The sequence below is a fragment of the Maylandia zebra genome, linkage group LG1, assembly GCF_041146795.1.
Source record: "Maylandia zebra isolate NMK-2024a linkage group LG1, Mzebra_GT3a, whole genome shotgun sequence".
NCBI lineage: Eukaryota > Metazoa > Chordata > Actinopteri > Cichliformes > Cichlidae > Maylandia > Maylandia zebra.
Genome location: NC_135167.1, coordinates 22,236,960 through 22,260,361, shown reverse-complemented (window position 1 = coordinate 22,260,361; position 23,402 = coordinate 22,236,960). Strand labels below are relative to the sequence as shown.

The 23,402-nt window shown below is 40.6% G+C and overlaps 1 protein-coding gene across 1 annotated transcript in view; it reads right to left on the bottom strand.

The window, feature by feature from the left end:
- strc1 (stereocilin 1) overlaps positions 1-22,199 on the bottom strand; it is a 35,997-nt gene extending 13,798 nt beyond the window's left edge. Inside the window, exons 1-28 of the mRNA XM_076883351.1 lie at positions 21,922-22,199; positions 19,655-20,350; positions 19,510-19,534; positions 17,781-19,110; positions 16,630-17,454; positions 14,992-15,060; positions 14,795-14,905; positions 14,511-14,665; positions 12,756-12,942; positions 11,923-12,038; positions 11,148-11,277; positions 10,867-11,049; positions 10,298-10,336; positions 10,001-10,195; positions 8,924-9,064; positions 8,411-8,472; positions 8,116-8,251; positions 7,928-8,016; positions 7,622-7,757; positions 6,498-6,694; positions 4,910-5,000; positions 4,440-4,611; positions 2,928-3,103; positions 2,625-2,780; positions 2,329-2,471; positions 2,079-2,227; positions 1,786-1,883; positions 1,152-1,302 (exon numbers count right to left, since the gene is read on the bottom strand). Of these exons, the coding sequence (XP_076739466.1) occupies positions 1,152-1,302; positions 1,786-1,883; positions 2,079-2,227; positions 2,329-2,471; positions 2,625-2,780; positions 2,928-3,103; positions 4,440-4,611; positions 4,910-5,000; positions 6,498-6,694; positions 7,622-7,757; positions 7,928-8,016; positions 8,116-8,251; positions 8,411-8,472; positions 8,924-9,064; positions 10,001-10,195; positions 10,298-10,336; positions 10,867-11,049; positions 11,148-11,277; positions 11,923-12,038; positions 12,756-12,942; positions 14,511-14,665; positions 14,795-14,905; positions 14,992-15,060; positions 16,630-17,454; positions 17,781-19,110; positions 19,510-19,534; positions 19,655-20,350; positions 21,922-21,964 (6,001 nt within the window). The 5' untranslated portion in view covers positions 21,965-22,199. The remainder of the gene's footprint in view (positions 1-1,151; positions 1,303-1,785; positions 1,884-2,078; positions 2,228-2,328; positions 2,472-2,624; positions 2,781-2,927; positions 3,104-4,439; positions 4,612-4,909; positions 5,001-6,497; positions 6,695-7,621; positions 7,758-7,927; positions 8,017-8,115; positions 8,252-8,410; positions 8,473-8,923; positions 9,065-10,000; positions 10,196-10,297; positions 10,337-10,866; positions 11,050-11,147; positions 11,278-11,922; positions 12,039-12,755; positions 12,943-14,510; positions 14,666-14,794; positions 14,906-14,991; positions 15,061-16,629; positions 17,455-17,780; positions 19,111-19,509; positions 19,535-19,654; positions 20,351-21,921) is intronic.
- Positions 22,200-23,402: the final 1,203 nt, after the last annotated feature.

Genomic DNA, 23,402 nt, shown 5'->3' with positions numbered 1-23,402 from the left:
ACAGGTACAGTAGGTGTCCCAGAGGAGGGATGTGTTGAAAGTTGGACCTCAACTATTCAGGATGACTTTTAATGAATTTTTGAAATAAACATAATTGTAGTGCATTGACTGTATTGCACTGAATATGAGTTTACTGTGATTTCTGAGTAATATTACAGTAAATCTGGGTAAAAACTGGCCCAGAGGTAAAGTAGGTGTCCGAGAAGAGGATTGTGTTGAAAGCTTGGCATCAACTTTTAAGAATGATTTTTAATGAATTTTTGAATATGCAACCAGACTGTCACGATGGCTGTATTGAGCTGTTCCATTGTAATTTGTGTGCGCGCGTGCGTGTGACTGTTCACGCGCGTGCGTGTGTGCGCGAGTCTAGGCTTTCAATCAGGATATAAAGCGAAAAGGCGCTACCGTAAAGACTGGTGTAAAAGCGCAAGGAAATTTATGCGGCGGATAGGAGGCGGCTGGCTTGACCGCGGCTCACAAATGACGGCTCACTTTACCGCAGTGACCATCCGTCGGCTCTTACTTCGGAAACATGGCTTAAAAAATTTCTCTTCAACGACTTAATCCGATAAAAAAAAAAAAGATCTCTTTACCCGTTGGCTTCCCGTGGCTGTCATGCGACCGGCTATTGCAGTTAATAATACAACAGCTTCTTGCCATTTTTTGGGTTTCTTTTTATCGCTGTGTAACTGAGTTCAATTGAAAGCCTGCGTGCGCCAGTACCTCTTGCCACAAGTTCCCAGAATCCTTTGCGGTTTTACCCCTGAATGACGTCACATTTTCAATCTTTATCCTGGTGGGCCGGTCTCTAGTCAAAATGCCCGGGCCGATTTTTTGTCCCAGTCCAGCCTTGTTGAGCACCTTTGGGATGTGGTGGAACAAGAGATTGTGCAGTCTGCAGATCTGGAGCAACTGTATGATGCTATCATGTCAATATGGAGCAAAATCTCAGAGGAATTAAGAAGTAAGGCAGTTCTGAAGGCAAAAGTGGATCCAACCTGATAATAGCAAGATGTACCTAAACTAGCATAAAACTTTGGTAAGAGTTTTGATAAGGGCGATTATATTTTCATCTGGTAAAGCGATTAATGCATAAAGAAGACAAATCAAGTTTAATGGTTATCAGTGGACAGCAGTGATTCAGGTTTTACCTCTGAAGTCTACAAGCTTATCGTCCCAGGGTGTTAGCACCATAGCTAGAGCTGTTTTCTGGAGGTCTGACAGAACAGAGCGCTGGTTATCAGTTACTGCAACAGCCTGCTCGTAGGAGAACATGGCGATCTTTTCCTGGGAGAATACCACCTTTTGAAAACAAAACACACAGCGGGGGGATAGAGATAAAGATAAATTAAAGACATGATAAAGATTTGTCAAGATGGACGCAAAAACAGGAATACATTTTTTTTTATTGTAAAAAAACAAATGTTACTAAAAAATTATGTACTTTTTACACATATGTAGTTTAGCTCACCTTGATATTACAATAATCGGCCCTGACCAGTGAAACTAATCTTTCTGCCAGTGAAAAGAAGGTTTACTACCCGTTTAATCTCTGACATGATATACTGTGGTGTAGTATAGATTGCTGTGGGAGAGTTTGTCATTAGCAGGAATTGCTGTAAAAGTTATTAAAACACATTTAAAAGTCAAAAATAGTATTTCCTCCTTCACATTTTCTAAAGCCATCCAGTTGGCCGGATCGGAGTCTTTGTTGGTTCATTTCTGGCCCCCGTGCTTTATGTTTAACACCCAAGATATGGTTGGTTTAATTAAATCTTGACTCACAGCAAACTTTTTTGGTGCCATCATTGAGATAGCCAAAGGTGCGATTCCCTCAATTTGCTCTTTTACCAGCGCTGACATGGCCATGTCTGGGATACCCACTGAAAAACAAGCAAAGTGTTCCAGTGAAACAGAGCAAAGGGTGCTAGAAACAATGAATCAAAAGCTTTTACAGCAAAGCATAGAGGAAAACAAAATGTCTTTGATTTAAATCTCTCACCACACATTAAGGCAGATGTAGGACTATGCATAGTACAACTAAAATTCATGTGGAAAAGACAATGAATAGACAATACCTGCCAGGACTCCGATCTCAATGAACACATCGGTGCCCCAGGAACTCATGAGTCCAAAAACGAGGCTGTGGGTTAGCAGTTCAACAAGAGCTTGCAGCTGCTCCTCCGAGCAAGACAGCCTCAGCCGACCCAGCCTGAGAACCGCCTTACTGCAGCCATCGGAGGGAGACAGAGTACAAAGTAAATTCAAGTGTCAAGCTGGGCTTGAAAAAATACGCTTCATTTAAGCATTTTCCGATATTGTGCGCACCTGAGCTCTATAGGATTGAAAGACCTCAGCTCTGTGGCTTTAGCGCCACACACAATGTATCCCATTGCCACCAGAGTGCTGGAGTCAAGCTGGCTCGGATTCTGCTTGGTGGAGTTTAACACGGTGGAAAACAGTGTGGCCAGCTAGGACGACAACAAGTTATAAACCAGTCTAATACAGCACAATAATGCCACAGCTGGTATTATTCTTATCAGACGAAATAAAAACTGCCCAAAACACAAAGCAATTTTGATGTAACATGTAAATATTTGAACTGCAGTGGCTAAAATACTTACCTGTCTGCTATTCCAGTCACTGACTGTGCCCAGAGCGGCGATGCTTCTCCGCTCAGTCAGTCGAATGGCATTCAGCTCGTCTAATGATAGCTGTGTCGCTATTACACCGAGCTGAGAGATCACAGCCTGGGAGAAGGATGAGACTGGGCCATATATCTTCATATATTCACGTTAATACCGAGAGGCCCGGAGCAAAGACAGAGCAGAAACACAGTGTTAAGACCTGTAAACTTTGGCCATCATCAAATGAAACACATGTAAGAGGTTTTTGTTGGACTGATTCAGATTAACAATCAGTCTGACCTGCTTGACTTTCCTGAGCACTTCAGTGCGTTGGTAGGATGCAAGAAACGGGTCGTGACCCATCAGCTCCAGACAGTTGGAGAAGGCAGATGAAGGCATGCTAGTCAAACTGCTGGAGAGCCAAACGGAGGGGGCTGTTGTATGCAGAATCTCACAAGTAGGAACCACTGGAGTCACTGGCCAGCAACACACACAAACATATGATCAGGAGATTATCTATGAAAATGGGTCAGCAATGTAATATAACCATGGCTTAGTTTGAAGTTGTCAAGTTTTTTTGTTTACTGAAAAGTATTAGCCAAAGTCTTTCTGAAAAATTTAATTCAAGAAGCTAATTTTCACTGTTAGAAGATCAGCAAGTTCTCCTGCTACAAAAGTCAACTTGCAAAGAAATTCATACGCACAAATGTATTACGCTTTCAGCTGTACCAAAAGACAATAATGCAAACAATGTTTAGAAGGATAACAATTCCATCCAAAACAATGGTTGGGTTAATAACTTGGTTTTTTTTTTGGACCACTGTTTCAGTTCATTTTCCAGTCTTTACTTAGAGGCAATAAAACGTTTTTTTCATCAAGCCTGGTCACGTGATTGGATAATAAATAAAAAATAAACATTATCATTCTGTATTTCCAATTCACTCACTAACTTAACTACGTTATTCATACTAAATAGAGAGCATCACAAAGCTATATTAACTACCCCACTGCCTATTTTTCATTCAATATGCTGTTTGCCTACCAATAATCCTCCCCCCCCCGCCTCCCCTCTATATGACTGCATAACAGAGTATATAGGCTTTATATAGCATAAAAAGTTGAAAGAAAAGGTGGATGATTTTTTCCTAATTTCCTACTTTAATTAAACAAGGCTAACTTTCATATATTCTATATTAATTATGTGGGAAGTGAACTATTGAGAAAGTGTTTGTTTGATTATTTTTTTTTGGTTAAACTGATTATTATTAATTATGGCTTTTAGCCCATGAAAATTAGAAATGCCAGCTCAATGAAAGAAGGATTTACGATACTGAAATTTCTAAATTTCTCTTTCTCTAGACTTCAGGACCTTGATTTCCAAAAAAATGCAACATTCACTGTAATCAATCCAGTTTTTCCTTCTTTAGCCGCATACATTTTACAGTGGATGTCCCCTCACTGTTTGGCAACTTGACTGTTGATCGTGAAACACCTTTGCACATAATTAAAATGTCTTTTTTTTACTTGAAGTTATTAAAATTGAAAGTGCTCTTTGCAGAACTAAAAAATCTTCGCCGGCTGTTTCACCTTTTTTCAAGAGTATATGCTAACATAAGCTAACTAAACTAGTCTGCTTTCTGTAGACTGATATGAACCTCTTCCTCCCTAGAGCCCTTGCATGGGTCCATGTCATGTCTTGTGACACTTCAAAGGCAGCAGAGAATGCTACATTCACTGAAGAAATTCTTAATCCCACCAAATTTGATGAAAACCATACAAGGTTATTGTAAGAGAAACCAAAGTAAGGCTTACATGACTGAGAATTTAGTTTAAGGAAGCCCAGGAAAAACTGCAGAACAAACTGCTGCCTTTCAAAAATGGTCTTCCTCTCAGTCTCATCTGAACACAGCATCCCGATGTCCCCACGTTCCCACTGATGGTGGCTCATGAACAGCTTCTCTATTCGCTCCACAGTCATCAATGCCTGCGGGCACACAGACACAGACAGCAACACGCACATTTGAATGGGTTACAGGAAGACAGCAACCTCATCACCTGATCTTGACACCTTTTGGAGATGTGACACCCGAGAGATTTCTTTACAGGCTCTGACTTAACATGTCATTGGATCAAGTTCTGACACAAAGCTCCACTGTGGACTTCTGGACACTCAGCGAATGTGTTGCACTTTGAAAAAAGTAATAATAATATGGGGAACTATTCAGGCTCTGGGTTCAGATATTAAGTATTAAATACTGAAAGAAGTGCAGCAATAAACTTACCAGGGAAATCTGCTGCAGTTTGTCTTGAGGCAGGAAGAAGAGAAAGCGGTCCACCTGACTGAGTGTTGTCTGGTCCCAGTTCTCCACTGGGCTATGAGGGGGAGACAAGATCATGCTATCATTGTTCCTTTTATCTCAGGTTGTGTGCAAAGCCTCTATCAGTGGAAAGTTTAGAAAATAAATTTCATATAACTTCATTTTCATTTTAAAACCTATAAAAACTGTAAAAGAAACATCCTTACAAGGCCAACTTCTAAAAACTGCTGCGTTGGACTTTGTTGATTAATTCATGCCTCTGTGAACTAAATATTCTATGGATACATTCACATTCTTGAAATTCTCACCCATTTAGTATATATGTGATGCAGTTGACGTGGAAAAACATAATAAATACAGTGCAAGAAAAAGTAAGTGAACTACAGTTTTTTAAAATTCATTCCTAAAATGGTCACATCTAACTTACACTTATGAACAAATAGTCTAGTTCAATGATTAACACAGACCTCATTGCATTCTTCCTTTTCACAATGAATATATAATTTCTACTGTAACAATGTAGCTTGGAAAAATGATGTGAACTCTAAACGTATGATCACAACAAAGGTTGACATGCCAAAAAAAACACCCAGACCAACTGTGGAGTGATGAAACTACAGTTAGATTGTTTGGGAATATTAATATTATATTAGTTATCCAATTTAATACAACGTTAATAATACAAATCTATATAAAAAGAGCAGTGCATATCAACATAAGTGAAGGGAATCGGCTCATCATCACTGAGCTATAAATAAATGATCAAATTTATCAGTGCTTTAACATCATGGGGGCTTTCAGCTGAAGCTTAGCGTAGGCTGGGTAAGTGACTTTACAGGGAATGCAAAGATATTTAGTCATCTTAATCCTACACCTCAACTGCTAATGATGCTGTAGAAATGCCAGAAATTAATTAATTATATACCTTAATGTCAGTTTTCAGCAGTTGAGCTCAGTCGCCACACAAAATATTATAATTATTTTTGTGATTAATTCAATTTAATGTATTCTTGTTTATATAACACCAAATGAAAACAGTCAATTCAAGGTGTTTTGTATTGTAAGATCAATTATAAGGAAAATAACACAGAGAAAACTCTGACAATCAGAGGACTCCTTAAGAAGTGAGGTGACAGTGGGAAGGAAAAACTCCCTTTTAACAGGAAGAAACTTCCGGCAGAACCAGGCTCAGGAAAGGGGAAGCCATCTGCTGCGGCTGGTTGGGACTGATAGGAAACAAGCGGGCCAAAAGACAAAATGTGGATTAGCATATATGTGTTTCTAAACTTGTGACCTAAAGAGGAGCTGCCCACAGAAAGGGTTCTTAAATACTGTTTCTTGTCATTATTTCTCATTTAACCTAAGGACCAATTTAACCTTTCTATGTAACATGTTATCATTTCAGATCTTTATGTTAATTTTATTTATTTATTTATTTTACAGCTCACACAGCTGCTCAGTCTTGCTGTTTTCCTGAGAATCACTTGTTGAATAAATGTTGAATAACACTGTATCTCCTTTCAGCAGACAGTTCGGTTTGTGGTAATGTTACCCAAAGGCAGCAGGCTCTTGGAGAATACGAGCCACGATTTCCATCTTGGTGCTGCTGTAGCAGAGCCCATGGAGGAAATCCAGATTTTGAATGAAGAACCTGCGGTCCACCTGAATAAAAACCTCATCTACCACAAACGGTGCCATGATGTCAAGCAAACGGAACTCCTCCTCCGTGAACACGCCTGTATACATGCCCTGGAAATAAAGCACAAAAAAATATATAAATAAAAAATAGGATATTTCAAGAGACATGGGAAACAAGAAAAGCGTACTAACTAAAAGCTGGCAGAGAAAAACTATTTATTAACTCTTTGGTAAATCCTGATTATCTCAATTCTAACATTTCATCTATGCTCATGGTAAAAAGAAAGTACACACTCTGCAAGTCTGCAAAATGCAATTCTAAGGTTTTACTTATTAGGACATGGTTAAAAGTTAACTAGCTTTTAACCATGTCTTACAACCTGAGATTACACAACACATGACATATTACACCATGTCATTATTTATTTAACAAAAACTCAGAAGCAGTGTATACTCTTTAATAAAAACCTTTTTGCTTGCATACATTCAAAATTCAACATGCTAGTGGATTTAATAACTGTTGGCACCTTTTATGGCAGAAGTAACGTTAAACAAACTGATACCTGCAGATCAGACTTTAAAACGTGTCATACACTCTTGAGATCCTTCAACAGTATCTGTATGGGGGTGAGGTGTGGACTCCAAACTAATCTGATCTACTGAACTTGATCTCACAGACGTCCACACTGAAATGAACCTATAAGAAACACTGATGAGCCTTTTTTTGATGTGTGTTATCTTAGCAAGGTGCTCATTTTTGTGGTGAGTACCGAGTACTGTGCAGTTCTTATGTTCCTAACTGATGATGGATGAATATTTAAACTTCCACCTTACTTTTCCGCTGTTTGTAAATGTTTGACAGTTGCTAATTTTAACGGTGTTTTTGGTCTTAGCTAAAACTTGGAAGAAGCTCAGATTATATTTTAAGACAAACACAAGAATAAATCCAGATAACTGTTATCATTTTTGTCTTCTTTTGGTAGCTTCTTCTCCATTGAACCTCAGAAAAGGGCCACTGGGAAATCAGGCTCTACTTACCAACCTCTGCGCCATTTTATCAACCAGCAGCAGCTGCTTTGTTCGGGACAGCAGGAGAAAGTGATGCGGTCCTGCTATAATCATCCTCCTGAGACTGTTCATCATATCTGTGGAAAACCTTTTTATGGCACTCACCCTGCAAGACACAAACACACAAGACCAAAACAATCCAAAGTTTTGTTTCAGGGCAAAGAGTACACAAGGGTCTCCTGCATTGCACACATACTCATTTTTCACTAAAGGCATGCAAATCTTATGGATATTAAAGTTTTTCTGCAGTAACTATAATGCCAGCTTTGGACTTACGGCATTGAAAGTGCAATTTCAACTCCAAGATCTTCAAGCAGTTCAAAGAAGAACTCAAACTGATAGAGCACCTCGATTATACAGTTTTTCTGTCCAGAACAACAGACACATAATAGAAGTCACACATTAATGATCCTTGAATTAACGTAAATATCTTAAATGTCAGGAATTAATTGATGTGTAATTACCAGTGAGGTGTGAAGAAGACCAGGCTGCTGCCTGAGCAAGGCCAGGATGCTTCTCGCTGAAGAAGGTGACCGATTTGCCTGAAAACGATCTCTTAAGACAGCACAGCTCACACCCTGCCCCAGCGTTCCCAGACTCCTAGAGTCAATAGATGCGCAATAGTTAATTTATAAAGCTGCAAAATTGCTGGAAAATAAGAGCATCAACCATCAAAGGGGTTCATATATTTTGAAAACAGACAAGAAAATAATTGCTATGATTGCATGTTCATCTGTCTGTCAGATTAAGTGTACTTACAAGAAATGTTGTTTGATCAGATTTGGATTAGTATCAAGAACCTCTCTGAAAATTCCTCTAGCCTGGGGAAGAAAGTGGAAAAGTGTTGGCGTTGTAGTGGTAGCGTGCAGGTTTGCATGATCGGTTGCATTCAGAGGCTGATCCATTCACAGTGTCGCTGATGATGCCATTCTTCACTTAATAATTTAGCAGCTAATCGAGATAGCGTCATGCACACCTCACAACAGAGAGGAAGCATATCCAATAAGAGGAAGCATGAAGAGATCAAAACACAACAGAGAACTCCCTGCTTCACTGTGAGAAGCTTTTACGTATTCATATACCGGAAGTGTTGGTACAGCGCATAAAGATGTAAACTTCCTACCCTTTTCTTCCTCTTCCTTTCCCCGTTTTGAATTCCTAATAATGTTTCACTCATAAACTTTCTTTTATATTTATTCAAGCCGAGCTGTTTACCACTCTGCGGTAATGCAAAGCAGGCGCTAATGTCACAGATGTGCGCTGTTGTGATACCTGCTGCGTGTTCCAGGGTTTTGTAGATGTATTGGAGAGGCTGTTCACAAGTAGACGTTTCCTTGGAAGAACACTGATTAGTGGTGTGCAGCCGAGCAAAGGAGCTACATCGTTCAACCAGGTGACCACCTCTGGGAAGCCCTAAACACAGTAAAGATAACACAAAGCGTTGCAGCAGGTGCTCGACACAGATGCATTCTTCTTCTTTCAGCTGCTCTCTTTAGGAGGTGCCACTGCCTCCATCTCACCCCATCCCTAGCATTCTCCTCTGTCACACCAGCGTTCTCCACGTCTCCCTCCACTACCATGAATCTTCTCTGTGTTCTTCCCTTTTTCCTCCTGCCTGACATCTTTTGGCCAGTATATCCACTTTCCCTCCTCTGCACGTGTCCAAACCATCTCAGCCTTGCCTCTCTAACTTTTTGTCCAACATGCTTAACCTGAGCTGTCCCTCATATGTACTTATTTCTAATCTTGTCCATTCTGGTCACTACCAATGAAGATCTAAGCATCTTCAACTCTGCCATCTTTATCTCAGCCTCCTGTGTTTTTATTTATTAGTACAGCTATAGACAAACCGTACATCAGCAGTTCTCACTGCCATCTTGTAAACCTTCCCTTTCACGCTTGCTGCTTCCTTCTGTCACAAATAACCCCTCAATACTTATCTCCACCAGCTCCACCCTGGCTGCACTCACCTCGCTTGTGCACTGTCCAGGTATTTAAACTCATCTACCTTCACCTTCACGCAGCTTTGCTTTTACACATGTATTCTGTCTTACTAACTTTCGTTCCTCTTTTCTCCAGTGGATACCTCTCCAGACTCTCTTCCTCCTGCTCCCTACTCTCACGATAGATCACAATGTAATCTGCAAACATCACAGTTTCCAGACCTCATCTGTCAAGCTGTCCATCACCCTCATGTAAACCCACATTTTGAACCCCTTGATTTGAGCCCAAAGATCCCTGTTTCTTCAAATTAAACTGTGGCATTTAGTGTGTGTGTGTGTGTGTGTGTGTGTGTGTGTGTGTGTGTGTGTGTGTGTGTGTGTGTGTGTGTGTGTGTGTGTGTTTTACCCATAGTTTGGTGGCTATAGCATTGGCTTGTGGAGGGAGGAGGAGGCCTTTTCTGTCAAGCAGACAGAGACCTTGTGTGTGCTGCGAAATAGCAACAAGGGTTGAGAGCAGTTTATCAGATGTAAGCATCAGCAAGGTCTCTGTCTTCACTCCTACAATGAGAGAGCCGAGCTCCCCCAGCCGGTCTGGGATAAACTGGGCAGCCGGGAGAGAGATGATGATGATGTAAGTGTAAGGCCCAAAAATACAGAGACAATAACTGAACTCACTTCACTGTGATGAGTTTCCAAAACTTACTCCATTGACTGAAGACAGCTTGTCTACTATTACAGCTGCCTGAAACATTAAAAACAAAACAAGTAATCATTCAAACACCTCGTCAACATGTTGGTTAAATTCACCGTTTCCTAAAATATGAAAGTCTTGTGGGGTTTAGTAACACTTGTTCACACAACCGTTTCGGTCGAAATGGCACAAACTATGTGTAGCTTTGAAGATGTTACTTCTCTGCAAGACTCCTTAAAGACATATGAAACCAACAGCTGTGAGGCTGAGGAAAACGCAAAAGGCCTCAGTTCAGATGAGAGCAGAGGATGAAGTAAAGCTTAGGTCTGTTCTTCATGAGGCCTGTCACCAGTGCTGAGACAGGCTGCCAGGCTGTCAGCTGTTCCTAAGATATAAAACTCCCACCAGCTGCTACGCAATCCAACCATCTACTGCCAACACATGATTGTACACTCACTGAAACCGGGCCTTGGAAAGAAAAGAGTCAATTTGCTAGTAAGAAAGGAAATTACACCAATTACAGATGATGACTGTGGTTACCAGCTTCTGGTATAGATTTCAGGTTTAATTTACTCCTCTACCTGTGCAGGACTGAATGGAATAGAGTTCAGGGTGGGGAGGACAGAAAGCAGCTGAGACGTGGAGAGACCCTGCAGGAAAGTCACGCCCAGCGAGGGCAGGAGGAGCGCGATCTCTGCCAGGCGCTCAGCAGGGACTGCAGACGGGACCTGCAGCTCGGTGGTGTTCAGTAAAATATTGAAAACCTGCCAACAAAGTTAAGACAAACAAAAAGAGCAATTATTACATGAAAGTATACATTTAAAAAAACAGTGAAGGAACTGCACATGAGTTCTGTTCCTACCAGGTCACTTGGCAAACGGAGTCCTTTACGTGTGCAGCTCATAATACTCTCGCGGATCACACTGAAAGCCTCGGTGCCTTTATAAACATAGAGATCATCTGGGTCTGCCAGGCATGCGATACTACCCAGCCTGAAATCACAAAGCAATGTTTCAACAACACACTCACAGGAAACACCTGCCAAAATATTACATGTATTTAATTTTAAGAAAGAAAGAAAGATCTTAGTTTTTTAATTGGTTTGATTGATTATTTTAAAGGTTTTTGTGTCATTTTTAAAGGTTTCTATAACCTAAAGAAATCAAGGCATTTCTAACTAATCAGTACACATGCTGTCAAATAATTAAAAAAAAAAAACTTTACAACAAACCTTGAAATTTTAATATTGTGTGTAGGTGATACTTTTTTTAAATAAAGCAAATTTAGTTATGAGGATTGGAAGTCAAGCAAGTAGATTGTATATATGACAAACTATTAAGTTATATTAATAAAATAAAAGGTTCAAATGCACCTAAAAAAGACCATCCAGCAACATTACATCAAAACTAATTACTGTTGTCCCGGAACTTCTTCAGCGATTTCACTTGGATGAGATAAAGAAATGTTTCCCTTGCTGAAAATGCTGCATACAGCTGAAACTTTTGGGGGATTTATTTCTATTCCTGGATTCTTAAGCATGCATCAACACATTGTGTTCTGTCAGGTTTTATCTATGATTACAAAAAGAAAACATGGATGGAAAATGTTGGAAATGCCTTCCTATAGTCATTCCAAACCTGGAAAAGTCCTGAGCTGTTAGGTTCCTGTAGGTGCTGATGAGGTTGCGTGCTACAAATTCCTGCTTTAGTGGAGTGAGGGTGTTTCTCTGCAACACATCCAGCCCATCAAGCAGCTGCCGATGAAAGCATTACAAAAGTGACATATCACAATTAAGTATTAGAAATGGGCCAATACATTTTGCAATATAGTGACAAGGAAAGAAAAAAACAGTACAGTGTAAAATTTGAGGATAAAAAGACTGCATGCTGTGCACTTTAAACAAGGATTAGCTGAAAGACAAACATGTATGTTTCCCCTTTGCCCATGCTTTTTTAATTCAGACTAAATGGAAGGTAATATTTGTTTATATGTTGTATTTATTAGCAGTGCAAACCATCCAAGGTAAATTATAGTAAAACCTTTGGAAAGGTATATGTTTCTTTACTTCCTTGCCTCTATAGCATAACACATTTGTGCACATCTAATGCTAAAAAGTTAACAAACTCAAAACTTTTAAGAAAGTCACACAAAACATAAAGTGTAAAATGTCAATTTGTGGGGGAGTTTTCTCATTTTGTTTTGTAAAGTTTGAAACAATTCCTTTTATTTTTTCTTACTTCAGTATTGAAATATCAGTAGCCATGCTCATTCCTAATTCATGTTTTCCCAATATTACTTATTGAACACTGGCCCCTAGAATAAAACCCACAGTAGTGACAGAGACAGATGAGTCTGTGCTTTCTTTTGACCAGCGTGTGACAAGTGGCTGTGTTCTGCCCTGGGGCCGATCCAACTAGCTGCTTGCTTCTCAAGTTTCCCTGCCAGGTGTCAGAGCTCAGAGGGCCGTTACCTGAGCAGCTGAGAGGTGTTGGAAGTTCTGGAAGGGCAGGTAGGCGATCAGGTTTCCTGTGTCCTTGATGAGCGACTGTTGACCTCTGGTGATGCTGGAGGGGGACAATGCTTTGCTGTACCACAATCCAAAGGCCTGCTGCTGGTCCGGGGTCATGCTCTTTAAGATTTCATTAATTTTGTCCCGACTAGAGCAAAAACATTAAAATAATATGGTTTGTTTGAACTTTCTGCTGAAAAGTTAAAAAATAATAATAATAAACTTATTTATATGTGACCTTCTTTGAATTACTGCATATAGTATAGTACTGGCAGGCATCATTAAATTTAGCTTGACTTAGAATAAATATTAAAATTCTTACAAAGGTACAAAAAGGCCTGAACAAGCCTAAAGCTCATTAACAGTCTATCAGAGACTTCAAATCTCTTAAGTTTAAGTCATATAAAAATCAAAGTATAATAGCAGCCTAATGATTAAATTCATTCTAAAACCATTTCCCCTTTTTTTCCAGTCTCATTATTATATATTAGGTTAAATATCCATGGCCAACAGGTACATATTTAAGATGCAAATTTCTTACAGCAAGAAAATGATTTTCCAAAGTGAGAAACTGGAAAACAACTGCAACAAAGAAAACAAGCGTTATCTGGATTAAGATAACTCTGAGAACCAGCTTGCATTACATTATTTACAATGTATAATGGATGCTCTGGACTCTGCATGGCAACGCATCATTTCACTTCTGACTTCATTCAGATCCCAGAGGCATTTTCTCAGGGAAGAAAAATATATTGAAATGAATCTCAGTGAATGTTCAGCAATGAGCAAAGTAAAATGATACAAAGCATGACCCATTTTCCATCTCTTTGAGTAAAAGCACCTCATCCTAACCTGAAAATGAGAATGGATGCTTTTAAATTTCACACCTATACTTTAATAGCCTCACATGTTCAGCTGCTTCTTCATGTAAATGGACAGCTCAGCACATTTAGGCATGTAAGCCTGGTCAGAATGACCAGCTGAAGTTCAAACCCAGCATTAGAAGGAGGGAAAAAGACGATTTATGTGACTCTAAATAAAGCATAGCAGCAAAGGAGTCCCTCTAAAGTTGCCTACAAACAGGAAACTGAGGCCGCAATTTACATGGGCTCTCCAAAATTAGACAATAGAAGATAGGACTGATAAGTCTTAAGTTCTGCTGAGATGGTAAGGTCACCATGGTGGTGGTGGTGTAATGGTGCGAGGAACATTTTGTCAGCACACTTTGGCCGCAATCCAGTAAAACGCCTTTCATGTGTGGTAAAACAGGAGAGTCACATCATGGATGTGCAGCCAAACATAATCTGCAGCCAATGTAATCTGCAGGAACTATGTGACATTATCATATTAATAAGGACTAAAATCTCTGCGGGAGGTTTCCAGCACATTGTTGAATCTATGGCGTCGTTCTAAAGGAGGTCCAATCAAGACCTGCAAATTTGTACCTGATAAAATGGCCGTCTGTGGACATACTATTGTAAGGGTTCAACATAGCCACAGTTAGAGTCAAAACTCATAGTTTTGGTTTAAAATTATGTGCAGCAAAATATGTCCTACTTCCAAGATAATCACAAGAACAAAATGAAAAATGTTAGCCTTTCAGGAACCAGAGACACCGTTTTAATCCCTCACACGGGACATGTGGTAAGTTCCGAAAATAATAATGCTTAGATGCATGAGTAGTGGGCTCATTAGTAAAGAAGCTCCATCACTTACACATTGATGCTGTTCTGCCAGGGAGGCAAAGCTTGGATGTCAGCTGGGCTGGCTTTAGTCAGCATTGGAGCGAGCTCAGGGAAAAGAGTAACATCTTTTACCAGGTGAGTCTGCAGTATCTCTGACACCATGGTGGACAGGTACTCATTGGGCAACTAGCAAACGGAAGAAAACAATGTCAGCGAGAAAACTGTGCCTCAAAGAGATACAACAGATGAACTGACAACTAAGACTTCTGGGAAGGGAAATTAAAAGGCGGATGTGGTGGTGGTGGTCTTATTCACCTGCAGTGTGTCTTTGACACTGGCGTAGTACTGAAGGATGAGTCTGATGGTATAATTGTGAGCTTCTTTGAGCACTGGCCTCAGGCTGCTCGGCGATAAATTGAAGTACGCCTGCACATGTGGAAAGAATGCGAGCAATAAACACATACTGGATATTGTGGCAATTCGCATTAGTATTATTATACAACATATCTTACCTTAATGAGAAGCATTTCGTCAGTGTTCTGCAGGTTTCTTCCCGTCTGCAGCAGTCTGCTTAGCACCGTCTACAGAAGGGAAATATGCAGTTATAATAGCACCTTATAGAAGGAGCATCAGACACATATAATACAATTGTCCCCTTTGACACATTATTGTAAGTGTCAAATCAGTTGTGAGCCAGGAGAGATTAACACCCAGAGGAAGAGACTCATCATCTGGATATCAGTGACAGAAGTGTAACTGGACACCAGCTGTAGGCCGGCTGTACACTGAAGGTCAAATGACGCTAATGGTAAGTGATATGATGAATAATTAGATGAATGATAAAGCCAATGAACGGAACTACACAGAAACAGATTGAGTCTTTCTGAATAAAAGATGAGGTGAATCTCTACTCACACTACGCTCTGATTAACCTGCAGAGTAAATTTCCGAGAAAGGTGCTAAAATATACTCGATCAGCTCTCATTGACTAACAGACTCTCGCTGAGCCTCGAAGCAAAACAGAGCACAGCAAATTATCTCAAACCACCAAAAACTCTACATAGATAACAGATCAATGTAATAATGACAATTCAATAATATGACAATAAAAATAGTTGCAGAAATCAACATAGTACAGGATTAGCACTGGGCTTTGCCACACCTCATTTTTTATGAGGTTTTTTTTATAGGGATTTTTTTCTATCAAAGTGTGTTTTTATGTGTTTGGGATCATTGTTACTGTTAGATAACAGTAGATACTAAATATTACATGTTATTGTGCAGTACACAAGATCGACAGCGCACAATGTGCTTTGAGGTATCAGCCAAGAAAGGTGTCGTTTGTGTCTGTGAACATCCGTGTGTACACCTGTGTGGATCAGCATGCTTGTATTCCAAAGGTTTCTCCATGTGACGATCTGCTAGGGAGTGTGGGGAGCCATAGCCCCGTCCCCTAGGGCATGAAGCAGGTATGGAGGAGATCCAGGCCCCAGACATCCAGAGGCCCCAGAGTACGAGGACCCGAGGAGGACCACCACAGGGGCAACCGTGCCACCCTCCTGGGAAGAGCTGAGTAGAGCCCCAAACGAGAGGTCACCCAGCAGCCACGGAGCAGAGGCCAGAGGGGGTTGCAGTGACGTGCCCGCAGGCTCTGCCAGCAGCCAGCTGTGCCAGAGAGGACCAAGCCTCAGGCCCAGAGGCCTGAGGGCACCCCACCCCCGGAAGGGGCCCAGCTGGGCCACAGGCACCAGGCCCCGCCAATCAGCCACCAGGAGTGAGCCAGTACATACATGAGCACCCAGCCCCAGACACCAAGAACCACCAACACACCAACGTTTTAAGTATATTTTTAAAGGTGACCTTATTTGACCTCAAAGAAGACGTCAAAGGTCCAAAGGCCCACATGTTGTCAGTACAACATTTGTGGAGGTAATACACAGTAGTTCTTGTTCTTGTGGAGCTGCTTTTACCAGCTTCACAAAAAACAGAAAAATCGTATATATCACCAACTGTAATACATTAACATGAGCAAAATGCAAAGAAGGTTTTTTGAGCATTTCTAAACCTTTGGTCTGTCTACTTGTTCCACTACTGAGTATCTACTACTACACTACTCATAATCCACACGAGTGCATGAAAGAACCACTTACCCCAAAACACTGTAGCAAGACTCTCTTGTTGTCAGAGTTGTCCTCCAACTTGAAATAGTTGATCACAGATTTTAGCACACTTGGTCGTATTGTCTCAGTGACATGCCACTGGGTGATCTGAACCTCCTCCAGGGATAACAGGACAACCACAGTGGTGCTGACTGCTTGCTCCAATGCTCTAGCCACAGGTGGAGTCAGCAGATCCACCATCTTGGACCGCACACTGTCCACCCAACAGCGCACTACTGTCTGCAGGACCATATTCTGAGTGGCACACGGCTGACAGGCTGAAGCGAAGATGGTAGGGCAGCTCCAGTTGAACTCCTTCACCAGATTTCTTGCTAGGCAAAAATTAGGGTCCGTAGTGGTGCTAGTGTTGTTGTTGCTATTGTTGTTGGTGGTGGTGGCATTGGTATAGGTGGTGTAGGTGGTACACATCCTGTTCACCCACTGGCTCCACGGCTCACGGGACAGAAACAGGAGAAGACCGTCATTAGGGCAAATGGATAAGAAAAAATTGGTCTGATCATTCTCCCAGCATAGAGCCAGGAGTGCAGCATCTGGTGGAGATGTGATCCAGCTGGAGTATTGACACTGTTTAGTCACGCCTTCCACACTTTTATTAGGAGATGTCCCTGGGTCTTTTGAGTAGTTGGCACAGTGCTGTATTAGCCAGGTGTTGTCCTGATTGGCCAACAGGTTTTGTAGGACTGTATTATTGGCACAGACTCTGGAGGTAAAGTTAAGTTGGTCCATCTCAGCACAGAGAGCCACCTCAGTCATGTCCACAATGATGGGACGCGTCCAGTCAGAGTACTTGCACACCTACAGGACCATTTATGGTGAACACAACATGAGAATAAAAAGTCAACAGTTAGAAAATGGCTTTACTGTTGTATATGCAATTAATGCTGTTATCTTTAGTTTATTTTTTTTTCTGTAAAGATACAAAATGCACTAGTGGATAAGAATATATAGGTTCAGATTTCAGAACAGAAATGTTCAGACTTTGGGATATAATGGGATGATTTTGTTTATAAGAGACTCATGCAGGCTTATTTTACTACATAAGGCTTAAAATAACAGTTCTTTCTTTTTTGTGCTTGTTAATTAGATTTTATATGTTCATTCTTGCCAGGTAAAACACCCACCTGAGGTGGTACGGTTATTTCCTCCATGTCTGTGCAGACTGATGTAAGCCATTTGTTCAGAGGATTTTGCAGCAGCTTTTCCAACACAGACTGCTTGCAGCAGACACTCTTCTGAAAAGCACTCTGATCATTCTGCCAACAAAGTCCGATCACAGAATCGTCCACCTGTCGTTCTCCCCACGTATTGTAGTCACACCACATTCCAATGTTGAAGGCCTCTGTAGGCTCGGGGTGTGGAAAGCTAAGAGAGGTGCGGCAGTGTTCCTCAAGCCAGGTATTTTGTGTGCTAAGAAGAAGGTTATCCAAAAATGTTGCATTAGAGCAAACCTTTTTAGTGAAACCGCTCTGGTCGAAGAGGATGCACATTGTCAAAAGATCATTGGTAATTTCCACCTCATGCCACTCAGAGTAGTGACAAAAATCTAACTGCGTATCCAAGCCAGGGATTGGCAGTGGAGGAGGTACGTTTGTGCAGTTAGGCATGAACTGAAAATGTTCAGGGTTAGACATTACAAACATAAAGAAGCCAGTGTTCTCACAGATGAGGTTGGTCAGTCTGACACTGTCGAGGCTCATGCAGAACGCCAGCAGGGAGGTATCCACCATGTTTGTGAACTTGTTAAGCCACTGGCCATACTGGCAGAACTCACTGACCATGTAGTCTGCAGAGGAGTTAGCGCAGTATCCGTACAACCAGCTGTTCATCTTTTCAGATAGCAGCTTCCGCATCAATACAGCATCGCTACAGACCTGCTTCACAAACTCCACACGTTCATTGTCACTGCACAGTGACACAAGGACAGGGTCCACATTATTTTGCAACCAGTCGTTATAGTTGCACGCAAGTTGTCTGAGGTTGGAGGCTTCCCTGGCAACTCGACGAGGTTTAGTGAGAGGGGTGGCGGCAGGGGCCGGCCTTGCGTTGTCAAAACTGCAGTCAGATGACCTGCTAACAAGTGGAGAAGCCAGTGTTTGAATAACATAACACATGTTGCTCCACACATTCTTCATTTGGTTGGAGCTGAGGGAGCTTAGAGCCTCGCAAAACGTGACCACATGCGTGGAAGACTCTACTCCTGAATTTGAGAGGATCTCAGCACACATTGTGTCGTTGATGGTGGCCAGATTGTAGCTATCACACAGGGTGTCGTAATAATTCATAGTGCTGTTTTCAGCATATGAAATGCTGCGTTGGGAGGGAGCACTGGGAGGAGTCTGGCATTCAGGTCCTGGATGCATAAATGCTGACTGATCTTGAGGGAGGAAGATGTCCAGGAGGATATCGATCAGTGATGTACTCAAAGACCAGCTCACATTGTTCTTAATTCCCCTGAACAAAACAGGAAGTTAATTATTATTGTACATTTTATACATCAAATATAATATAAAAAAATCATTGGTGTTATTCGTTCCACCTGTTAGTGGTCATAATGTTGTGCCTGACTGGTATGGTAAAGTCATGGTAGAAAGATCTAGTGCGGCTTTACTAGTTTAGTGTCTACATCCATCTTGTGGACAATTTTAACTGAGGTATAAAACACTTACATAATGTGTCCAGCCGGCACTTTCAAAGGATTAATATACGACTCACAGCAGTAATTCTTCCTGCTTTATCAGCAACCTTGTTTTGTAAAGAAGGAAAAGCATTGCCCTGTGGTGCTGATGTAGTTAAAAAGCTCCACAGGGCAGCTTAAAGATGAAGTTTATGCAAATTTTACTAATGACTCACCACATAATGAGCTGCTGGAGGTCTCCTAGAGAACACACAGGAAATCTAATTAGCATAAAACTGTAGAAGAATTCATAATAATAATTTCTGGAATACAAAAAAATTACATAATATAACAATAGAAGTATTTTTTTAAATGCTTTACCTTGTTGACAGGTCTCCTTTTCATCTAAAACTGGGACTTTTATTCCAAACTGTAAAGCTATTCTGGTGTAGTCCATTGGTACTTGGATAAATAATGCCACAAACCTTAAGGTGTATGTTACTGTTGCATCTATGAGTCCACCTAACACATTTATTAAGTTTTTAGAGAGAGAGAGACTCGACAGTATATTTATAAATGTTTCTTGGAAACCACTTAACGCTGCTGAATCCCCCATCCTGAGGTAGGTCCTGAAGAAGCTGCCTGACTCTTCATCAGTGGTCAGTGAAGAGCATGTCTGCGACCTCAGAGTTGTCAAAAAAGTCAGCAGTGGTTTCGCTAACTCCAGAGACACCGTCTTTGTCAGCTCTGCCTCCAGTCCACAGTCCTGTCTCCCGGACAGAATGCAAATTGTTATTTTGGGAAGATCATCTAAGAAGTTTTCTCTCAGCAGTGGCTGAAAAATATTGTACAAGTTCATCAGGGCACCATAATATGTGTTTAAGTCAAAACCGGCTCTGGTGGTAGAGGAGCTGAAGCTGCGTGTATCTCCATTAGATAGAGAGTGGATTTGATCAATAACTTTTTGGATATCTTCTTCTAACTTGGTTCCCTCACCAGGAGTCTGGTTTGTGGTTCTTTGCATTAATTTGGGTTGCAAACTCGTTTGCTCGACATCACATATGATTCCTGTTGATGCTAAACAGAAAGAAAGACAGAAAGAAAGAGGGTCATTGTGTTATTTTTATACTATGTATTCAGCAAGCTCTTACTCTAACTGAAGTCTGAAGCCTCTTTTAGTAAGTAAGTAAAGTTTATTTGTTAAGCGCTTTTCATAGACAGCCAATCACAAAGCGCTGTACACAAAAGGCTAAAAAGAAACAGAAGGTTAGGTACCAAAATAGACAATTTAAAACAAAAAACAACAACAACAAAAAAGTTACAACTGTTGTCAAACGTTCACTGGCATGAATGTCATGGTACTTTGGGGGCTTTAAATCGTTTATTTGAACTGTTTTTTTCAGGGTGGAATGGCTGTACAGCATACATCTTTAGTGACTTGAAGAAACGAGTTTGGTGCACAAGCTTGAAGTTATTTGGAATTTTCCCAAAGTCACACAGGGTTAAAATTACACAATGCATACATATATAGGCTCAAATGTATACATACAGCCCCACTAATATTTGGTTGAATGTTCTTTAACAAATTTCACCTTGACCAGATGTTTTTGGCAGGCATGAACAAGCTGGTGGCATCAGTCTGGCTGTGTATTTGACCACTCTTTTTGGCAGAATTGGAAGAGTCCATTTAAAGTGGTTGGTTTCCTGACACCAACCTGGCTTTAGCATAGTCCACAATTTTTTAACAGGGCTAAGGTCAGAGGTTTGTGTTTGAAAGCCTTACTTTTATTCCTCTCGTCACTGTGGCCAAACAGCTCAGTATTTGTCATGGACATTAGGCCGTTTCCAGTTCGTGGCTGGCTTGAGCTGTGGTGGTTCCTGAACATCCTAACTATTTTTTTCTCATCTGAAGGTGACAGTTCAGGTCTTCTTTCAGATTTTTGCAAAGCGGAGACACACCTTAAGAACTTTTTATGTACAGTTATTTCAACTGATGATCGTGGAATCTGCAGTTGTTTAGAAATGGCTCCTTGGACTTTGGCCACCCCAGTGAGTGCTATCAGACAAATCCTTTTTATGTTGGCAAAGAGAAACTATCACCTCAATTCAATCATGATCAGTGACGAGATCTTAATACACCTTGGTCTTATCAAGTTATAAGACACCATAGAGCCTTCAGCATCACGTATTAAAAGTGAGTGTATGTATTTGAACCTGTATGCAGCCTTCTGACCTTGTGTGGAAAAGAGAAAAACCAAAATGAATCCAAACTTATGCAACCAATACTTGGTTTTTTTTGTAAAGATGTATGCTGTACAATTATTCCACCCTGGAAAAAGAACGGCTCAACAAAATCATTAAAAGCCGTGACATCCATGCCCATATCATACAAAATGACGGCGTTGCTTAGTACGAAACAAATATTGATTTTTTTTTATGATTGAGAACCAACAATCAAGTTTACTATTCACACGATATATGATACTTGCGATGGAAAAGTCAAGACTTTCTATTAGCTAATAATGCTAAATTAACAGATTATTTTTAATTCAATTTGTGTTTTATTTATCATGTAATACTACATTAGAGGAACATTTTACTTTATTTTTTAAAATTAAGACTGGCTAAAAACTGTATTTTGTACTCACCAAATAAGATGCACACAATGCAAATAGCTGGTGCTGACCACATTGTAAATGTCCTGAAATGTAAGCAGGAAACCCCCTCAGAAAAGTTTTTGTTAAATCCTTTTTGTTGTAGAGAAAGTTTTTAGCTTTGCTGAGAGAACAGGCCAGAGAACAATCTTCATAACTGCTAACACTATAATGCCTGTCTCTGCTGAAGAAGTATTAAACCTCCTTAGGATTTTATCTTCGATCCTTCTTCGGTGCCGCTGTGCTCAAACAAGCTGCCGACTCTTCACTTCAGTGTCAGCCTGCAACTCTACACCTGGTCTGAAAGCACCGTAATTAAGGACACTGGTAAAGGGGAAAAAGGAGGTGTGAAATGAGGGCTGTGAAACGCAGAAGGGATTTAAGCAATGGGCACAGCCAAAATGTTGCATTATTAATCGAGTATGTTGATTAAGTCCTCCATTTGAAACTGGACTCCTGTCAGGAAGAGACAGAAGACACCAGACTGACTGCTGGAAGATTTATATGACATCTGCTACCAACAACTCCCATACCCGACCTGATCCAGCCTCTAAAAAGAGTAAAATTAGAACATCTTTGAATCTAAGATACCATAAAATGATAACAATTCTTATCAACATACTATTTCCCCAAATATATGCAAGAAAAATGATGCGTATGATTTAGATGAGTATGTCTCACTTGCTAAAATTGATCTTTTGTTCCTTGTTTCACCTCTTGTTTGACTGCAGCTCCATTTGTATGTTGAGGAGAAAGTGCTTACAAAAACACGCATGGTCAAACAGAGAGCAGAGAGAAACCTACATAGATCCTAGGCAAGTGAGAGGTTCTCACATAAAAAAATGAAATCAAACCAGTGCAAATACAGCAAATAATAGGAATTAAATATTCTCCCAACATCTTTCACTTCTTAGAAATGACTTGTTCATCTTGTTTGTACAGGTGATTATAATAAAAGCAAGTGTTTACCCCCGTCCTAATTTCTTAGCATACTTGTCATACTTCAGTGTTTCAGACCATAAAACAAAGATAATGAACTTTTTAAATAATGATGTAATTTATTAAAGGGAAAAAGTTATCCAAACCTACCTAAAAAGTTGTCCCCCTTTGTTGAATTATGAATCCGCTTGTATTAACCACAGGTTTTCTTGGGGCGGTTTGGGGGGGGGGGGGGGGGGGTAATCTGAGTTCAATTTTACCAGCCACAGGCAGACCACCTGTTTGGTCAGAAACATTTGCTGACTAGAAGATGTCTGTCAAATTGAAAAAGGCTAAATGATCTCAAAAAGGAACACTTCACACCATGATCTAAAGAAACTGCTGAGAAGACTGACATCCATCAGCCTGGAAAGCCATTTCTAAGGCTTTGGGACTCCAGCAAATACAGTGAGTGCCGTTATCCACAAATAAGGAAAACTTCAACAGCGGTGAACTTTCCCAGGATGGGCCAGGCGACCAAAATTGATCCAAGAGGC